The sequence below is a fragment of the Triticum urartu genome, chromosome 2A, assembly GCF_056163025.1.
Source record: "Triticum urartu cultivar PI428250 chromosome 2A, HENAU_Tu73, whole genome shotgun sequence".
In the NCBI taxonomy this organism is placed as follows: domain Eukaryota; kingdom Viridiplantae; phylum Streptophyta; class Magnoliopsida; order Poales; family Poaceae; genus Triticum; species Triticum urartu.
The window spans coordinates 347,507,748-347,515,897 of NC_141874.1; the positions used below are offsets into that span (position 1 = coordinate 347,507,748).

At 44.8% G+C, this 8,150-nt stretch overlaps 1 protein-coding gene across 2 annotated transcripts; it reads right to left on the reverse strand.

The window, feature by feature from the left end:
* Positions 1-1,969: 1,969 nt before the first annotated feature.
* LOC125537292 (putative casein kinase II subunit beta-4) lies at positions 1,970-7,887 on the reverse strand. 2 transcript variants are annotated; one of them, XM_048700587.2, is made up of 5 exons: positions 7,513-7,887; positions 3,528-3,746; positions 2,808-2,917; positions 2,518-2,680; positions 1,970-2,342 (listed from the first exon to the last, which is right to left on the reverse strand). In XM_048700587.2, exons 1-5 carry the CDS (start codon positions 7,694-7,696, stop codon positions 2,206-2,208), a joined length of 813 nt encoding a protein of 270 aa, XP_048556544.1. In that variant the 5' UTR covers positions 7,697-7,887; the 3' UTR covers positions 1,970-2,205. The 2 variants fall into 2 exon arrangements, with proteins under 2 accessions (XP_048556544.1, XP_048556543.1); XM_048700586.2 differs by having other exon boundaries at positions 2,515-2,680.
* Positions 7,888-8,150: the final 263 nt, after the last annotated feature.

Here is an 8,150-nt window from a genome sequence, read left to right on the forward strand (position 1 = left end):
ACAAAGCAATATCATTGTCATTCAGTTCACTAATTCATTCATTATGGATAGCGATAGACGAGGGAGAGAAAATGCTCTTCTAAGATTATAAGAGAGTGTAAGCTATCCTATAGTGATGCATACGATTTGTATTGTGGAGCCGTGAGGCATACTAGCCTCCACTCGGATATAGCATTGCCTAAATTTGTTGTTCCGTGGCAACGCACGGGCATTCGGCTAGTTGTTTTAATTTGGCGATGTTGGCTAAACAAGCTTGGCGTCTCCTTGAGAACCTAGATTCGTTGTGTGCCATTATTTTGCGAGCTAAGTATTTCCCTGATGGAGATTTATTGAACGCAAAGTTAAAAAAGGGATCATCCTTTACATGGCAAAGTATTATGGCAGGGGTTAATACCTTAAAACATGGCTATATTTGGCGAGTTGAAAATGGTCAGAAAATTGACATTTGGGAAGATGCTTGGATCCCTAACTGTGCTAACAGAAAAGTCATCACTCCAAAGGAGCAATATTTGTTATCAAAAGTGTTGGATTTCATTGACTCCTCTTCAAACAGGTGGGATGAGAATCTCATCAGACAGACCTTGTGGCCCGTTGATTCACAGCGGATCCTTGCTATCCCTCTGCCTCAGTTTGATATGCCAAATTTTGTTGCCTGGAGTCATACTAAGAGTGGGCTTTTTTCTGTTCGATCTGCATATTTTTTTGAGTGGGATTATTAACATGGAAGGAAACTTCGTTGTACTAATGGAATGGGTCGAATAAACTTTAATCCAATTTGGTGTAAGATTTGGAAGTTATCTTGTCCAGTGAAGGTGAAATTTTTTATTTGGCGGACATTGCATGGTACTCTTTCATGTCGTGTTACGCTTGCTAATAGACACATGAAAGTTTCACCTTTATGCCCTTTTTGTGCTTCTGGTTTAGAAGACACAAAGCATATGTTGTTTCAGTGCCAGATGGCAAAAGTGGTCTGAAGAAGGCTTGGCTTAGACGAGATCATTGCTCAAGCTTGTGAAGTTGATCGTGCTGGAAAGGCGGTCCTCGGTTTTTTGTTGCACATGCCTGGCCAAGATTTATCTATTATGGGGTCCCAGAATATTCGATTGTCATTACGTCTTGGTATTTGTGGTGGGAAAGACGTAAATTAGTGCAAAAAAAGAGAATTCAAGATGCAAAACAGATTTCAATGGGGATACAAGCTCTTACGGCTAATTATGTTGTTGCTTCCAATCCAAGGGCTTCTATAAAAAGAGGGGGTTGGATTCGTCCCCCAGTGGTTTTTGTAAAACTTAATGTTGATACTTCTTTTGATCATGATCTTCTTAAAGGTACGGCTGGGACTGAACGACAAAGGGAATTTTGTTGCAGGGGGTATTTGGAAAATTGATCATTGCGTCGATGCTCTAACAACGGAAGCTTGGGCTCTCAGATTCGGTCTTTCACTAGTACAACGTGCGGGTTGCAATCGCCTTGTTATTAATTCTGATAATTTGAATGTTATTGAAACGATGAATAATAACGGACGGTCAGCAGAAGCAGCGCCGGCAATTTTTGATGATTGCTATTTTTTGATGTGTGATTTTTCTACCTACAGGTTTGAACATTGTAATAGAAAAGCTAATAAGGTTACGCACGAGCTTGCTAAGTTGGCTAGATTTTCTTCTACTATTGATTGGTTTGAGGAGTCTATGATTCACAAACGATGTATCTGTTATTTCGGTTGAATAAAGTCTATATGTTTTTCAAAAAAAAGCAGCTCTACGCTTATATTTAAAGGAGCTTCTAGAGGGTCCCACAATTCATATGACATCAAATTTTGTCGAGTCATAAAGTGAATGAATAGTTTTTTAATTAAATAAACAAAGAGTTGCCTAGCTGATTTAATTTTCTATAATCCATTTCTTCCAAGTTGGCGTAACATGGCAATCAGATTTGCGGAAGAAATATCTAAACGATAACTGGCATGATATTGTCGACCATAACTTTGATTTCTCGATAGCTGCTGGTTTTGGAAACAGAGGTCCAGATTTACTAGCCAGTAGAGCTGGAATTAGGTTACAACATCGTCTCATGTCTTCTTTTATACCAATATTTCAATGTTAAATAGACCAGACAGGGCACACAATATGGGTGGGCAGCATGATCTGGCGATTGCACTCTTACAGTAGTCTTCCGGGGCCTCTTATCTTTTCCTTCACCTCCGCATCACGGCTTGTGGTTGTGGAGCTTGAAGCCAAATACGCGAGGAACATAGCGCTGCGAGGGCTTCTGGGGCTTGAGGTGATCGTACGTCATCAGAAACAGGTGAGGAAATGTTGTCCCAAAGTAGGCTCCATCAATATCTGGACATGGTCAAGAAAACAGCAGAATATAACAACAAAATAGCAATTTTCTTCAACTATGATATCCCAGTGATGCAGATATGTAAATATTTCTTTGTAGATGACACTCTTTTTTCCCCAGGAGAAAAACACACCAATTTGAGACAGTATAATAAGAGAGTGGTTAGGATACTGCCTTGGTATTTAGACCGTGGATAGTAGATGTCTTCGCACTTAGGACAGTATATCTTCACTGTACTAGATCGGTGAATATCCGATTGTCCAACTGGTAGACATGGTTGGCCACAGCAATAAACCCGTGGACATCGTCCAAAGTCATAGTTCTTGTATTTCTCCAGCTGCCAAAAATAAGGAATAAAAGTTACCACTTACTACAAATTAAACTTCACCGACATGAGCAAATTTCAGCCTTTCGGAAACAAATATGGGCAAGTACTAGCAAAGCAAGGTTAGCATAACAGTTACCATAGCAGCCAACCCTTTACTGGTCAGAATGTATCGCGCATGAATTAGCCCATACAACATCTCAGCAGCTGATTCCACTAGCTCATTTTGTTCTTCTGTGAAAATATCACCTACATATTCAAATAATCAAGAACATCAGCAATAGCCGTAGGCAATGTAAAAGGAAACATGCACAATACCATGCCATGGACAAGTGAGAGCCATATATTGCACGAAATCAACCAACCAAAGCCCATGCAAAGGATTGATGTTATTTAGTGTGGCAGATAAAACCTTCCATTTATGCTTACAGCAATTGATATGGCACCTTTTACTTCAGCGTTTAACTAGTAAAGAAACAAATCCAAGGGCATTGAGAAACTAAAAAAATCTGTAACACCAAAAATGTATTACCTCCGTCCCAAATTACTTGTCTTAGATTTGTCTAGATAAATCTAACACATATCTAATACAAATCTAACACATATCTAGAGAAATCTAAGACAGCTAATTCGGGACAGAGGGAGTACTTAGAAACAGAGCCCAAGCAACCAGTAAGTGTTAACATCACTACTAATAAAGGCTTTGAGCATCCAAACTAGTGAAGTTAAATGAGTCAAATAATTGTACAGGGACAACACATTTGCATCAGATCAAGTGCAGAAATGCATCTAACATTTCTTGTTAACATACACCCGTCGGGTGGTTTCATTTAAATGAGTAAATATTGAGAACAATTACCATGAGAAGACTCGATATCTAAAATGAGATCAAGAGCATAATCATAATATGGAACTTGACTGCTAAGCCCACAAAGATTGAAGTCATCTTGAATGTAATCATCATCGACTTCACAGAAGAACTCATTCCCTCTTAGGTTGCAATACCATGAAATCCATGAGGTGTCTTCTCCATCAGAGCCACTAACATCTGATGCTTCACTGTCAGATTCAGACTCCCCTGCAACGTGAAGAGCATGGAAGCATCAATGCACTTGTTTACAAACTGATTCTCTCTCAAACACACACCTAAATGCAGGTCATTATTTATTAGAAGAAAATGACAAAGGCGGCGCAGCAGTAGACCCCACCAAAGGCGGACCGACCAGAAACAAAAACCAGGCAAAGGGGGGGAAAACCTGTACAAACTAGGCTACTAGAAAAAAATAGAAAAACAGCAGCATATCTCCTAAGCTAACATAGATGACGCAAATACAACATGCATGCAGAAAATATATACATTGGAGCAACTATAAAAACATAGCTAGCAACAACTATAGCTAACTAACAATATAAAGTGCTACTGAAAGCAGAACTGGAATAACTCAACAGACCTGGAATACACCATAGCAATTAGGAGACAGGTAGATATGCTCTGCATCATACCTCTAAGTACAGTTCCAAAGACAGATATAAGCATTAAGCCAACAATTTTGCATTATGCTCTCGACTTCTAGGCTATAGCATTACTAGGACATGGTACGTGCAAAGCACGTAGAGAAAACTATTCTTATGAATTTTGTAAGAGAAAAGTGCAATGGGTTGGTTTAAGTTCCATGATTATTAGGAGCATCTTACTAAGTAATATAGCACGATTACAAAAACAATGTTTTGGTAACTATACCGCATTATCTTTATCCAGACCACATTATCTCATCTTTCTAGAACTCTCTCGTGAATCTTCATCTTTCTATTCTTCCTATCTTATCTGGTGTCCACATGAGTTGTCTAGAAAAAGAGCTTAAAACATACTGATGTGACTTGTTCACAGTAGCTACCCGTTGCCCCGTTTGTCATTGCCTCATCAGGTTGGACGGCAGGACAATTGGATGAGGTATACTGTAGCTGCGAATCCAGGCGACTTGAACCATTGAATGGACTTTAATCTGCGACTAGCAGGCAGCAGCTCACAGATTTGCCACTTACCAACCGTCCGATGTAGCATATCTGACGGCTAATACCAAAACCTACTCGTGCACTATAAAGGAGTAAAGATATGTCTAAGGAAACAATATACTAACCCAAGAATTTGTGAGTGGAATCAAACTTAAAGATAGAGCAATAGCTTCTTCAAAGCAGAGCAGTATAAAAAAAGGGCAGCCCGGTGCACGCAGCTCCCGCTTGAGCAGGGTCCAGGCAAAGGTCCGGCCGCTTTGGGTCTATAGTACGCAGCCTTTCCCTATATTTCTGCAAGAGGCTGTTTCCAGAAACAAATTTAATTTTCCCAGATGTTTTTACACCTTAAGCCACTGATATACTGATAAGTATTTATAGTCGAGCCATGAGGGTGCATTCCGTCTAAGATGGCTATTGGAGCAATTTAAGTATAATGATTGAAAACTTATGTATTTCTGCACCCAATTTGTATGATTCATGCAGAAAACAAGCAAATGAGAAAAGCATCTAACATAGAAACTAATGAAGCCTAACGATAAGGTTTTTGTTATGACCGGGCAGACTTATGCCCGTAGGAGGCCCACTGGGCAGGTTTAGTTAGGGGCTTAGCCCGCAAGTTATCTATTTTATTTTCCATCGTAGTTATATATACTAGTTGTAAGACTCTATGACAATCAAGCAATAAGAATAAATCTATTGCCCGGCTCCCAGAGGAGCCGGACCCTAACCCTAGCCGCCTCCTGCTCCTTGCGCCGCCGCCTCCTCCCTCGCGCACGACGGCGCCTAGCCGCCGGCGGCCGCGAGCTTTGTCACGCCAAGCACCCTCCTTCCCCTACAACCTACGCCCTAGACCTGGTAGGGTCCTAGCTCCTACCAGTTTCCCTAATCCAATGGCCTATGGGGCATTTAGTTTGGGACTTGGTGGTGGCACACATTGCTCTACACAAGCAACTCAGAGTCGAAAAGACTTCTGATGTAACAAGACAAGTCTCAAACTTGAGGATCTATTTTATTTTTGTTCTTGTTGGGAGAGATTAAATTCGGTAGGTTACTTTGCTAACATTAAAAAAAGGTGATTTGACACTGCGATAATCTAGAATTGCGCAAAGCATGCACATTTTGAGCGTCTTACATTAGTTTACAGAGGGAGTATTTGCAAATAGAATCAAAGTATTGCAGATAGTAGTTAAAATAAAACGAGTAAACATATGCTCCGTGAGCTCATATACCAACATCTCAAAACACCCAAAGAGATGATGAGGTAACAACATCACTAAACGCAGCTACACAACCCACGATCACCTTCAGAGAATCTTAGCAAAACTGAAAATTCAATATGCGTATACAACAGCAAACCAACCTTCTCAATCTGCAGGTAACACTTTTTTGGTGGTAGATGCAAATAACACATCCAAAAAGCATCTCGGAAGGACGGTCCGATGGAGCTCGCGACTCCGGAGCCCCCACCCCGCCACCACCACTTCCTCCCCTCGTCCGTACTATCCTTCGGACGCGCTGCTAGACTCCCACCTCCCCCCCCCCCCCCCCCCCCGAACCAAACCTCCGCCCGCCTCTTCTTCTCTGGTCCGGGCAGAGCTGCTGCTTCCTCGCCGGAGACTGCAGCGCGTTCTCTCCTCCATATCGCAGCCCCGTGCGGTGCTCGACTACAGCCACCTTGCGCTCCTGTGTGACGCTTGACTTCTGCCTCCTCGCGCCCCCATGCTTGTTCTGCTCGGACCGCCGATGGCTTGGCTGCCTCGTCCTGGGGCTCCGCCTCTCATCACGACAGCTGACTGCCTCACTCGGCCTGTCGCAGGATCTAGGGGTCATGCCCCCAAGCCGCCCGTATCACATCCTCGCGATGGAACCACGGCGCGTCTGTTGCCGCACGACGCTCCACTTCTCCCTCCTGCGCCTCACGTCCTCTCCCCTGCCTAACGTCGGCGCCGCCCGGTGCGCCAGCCCTCCCTCCGATCCATGCCACACGACAGTCCCTGCTTGCGCGCTCCCCTGTTGCAGGCGAGGCATGTGCCACCGGCATCGTCGCTAGATCTGTCATCGCCCAACGTGCCTGCCGATGCCAAGCCACCTGGCGCCTGCTCACACGATTGGAGGGCTGCGAAGGCCACCCTCGCGTTGGCCCTCGCCATCCTGGTTCGGTCGGTGGTGGACGTCTGCTCCACTCGGCCATCACCCAACCACTGCTGCATCACCCTACCTCCTACATGCTTAGGTAGTTGACCCTTGCGTTCTGTTGTAAATGGTAATTGGATTCTTTTGAGTTTTTCTGTTTCTTGCCTTGGCAGGATGTACTTGCCACTCGGGTTTGGTTTTCGATCCGGTTTTCCACATAAGCTGGATCAAGGTTTTTGAACAGGTTTCCCGTATAAACCAGCTCCATTTCATTGAATAGAGATCAATATTCAGGTGGGGATCCCCCCAAACCCACCCGACATGTTAAAAAAAACATCTTGGAAGCTTATCCTAACATTCCAAAATATATAACAAATCTATAACACCTTCACAGGTACCAAAAAGCCAGATGCCGGTGGTCCATTCCAAAAGCACACCAACACACTTGCCACTAACATTCAACGTAAACAACAACAACAACAAAATATCTGCCACAGGCGCTCAAATCCGCAAAGCAATGGCACGTCAGCAGGCAAATGAAGATGGAACCCCAATCCATAGCCAAATTTTATCCTAGTAGAACGCATGCTGCCCTTCGCAGCCCAGGAACGTAACTCCAGACCCCACGAACGCCTCGCAACACCACGGATTATCAGACCACGGAACTTCATGTGTTGGGAGAGGGGAGATCGCGTCACCTTCGGAGCAGCGGCCCTTGGGGATGGAGGACGGCACTACGACGCGGTTGTGGTTGCCTCGGGCACCCGCCGAGCCTCTCGACGTGGAGGGCGACGCGGCCGCCTTCTCCAGGTGCTTATCGAGCGCGTCGCTGATGCGCTTCCGGTCCAGCCCCGCACCTCCGGCCGCCCCCTGCTTATACATCTGTCGCGCTGACTACGACGAAGCCCCCCTCAACGCTGCTGCCGCGGCAGCGTCCTCTCACGCGGGAAGCGCCATCTGAGGTTAGGGTTCGAGCAGGGATGGGTCGAGAGCCCAGGCGAGGGGCGAGCACGGGAGGGAGGTGGCGCCAATTTCGAGGGCATGGAGGGGTGGGAGTGCAAAAGTAAAGTGAAGGATGCAACATGCAACGAGGACGAACAACGACACGATCAACCAGCCTAGGAGGCTAGTAGCCTCCCTATCGGAGTGTCGTACAGATCTTTTCGGCTGGCCGTTGTCCGTTCACAGATATGCTCGCATTTATTTTATCCAATTATTTAGGGCAGCGATCTGCGCGTCGAGCTCTAGCCGTCCGATGCGGTTAGTGTGGATCGTCGGATCTGCACGTGAGGCTCTACCGAATGAATCGTTGCAGCAAAAAACGACATGATTGTTG

Bases quoted from the DNA above. Each gene is read 5' to 3' on its own strand.
- LOC125537292 (XM_048700586.2), bottom strand. From the start codon at position 7,696: ATGTATAAGCAGGGGGCGGCCGGAGGTGCGGGGCTGGACCGGAAGCGC. The intron at 3,747-7,512 runs GTGACGCGATCT...TTCACGTTGCAG, and splicing joins CAAGGGCCGCTGCTCCGAAG to GGGAGTCTGAATCTGACAGT. The intron at 2,343-2,514 runs GTATCCTAACCA...GACCATGTCCAG, and splicing joins ACGGTCTAAATACCAAGGCA to ATATTGATGGAGCCTACTTT.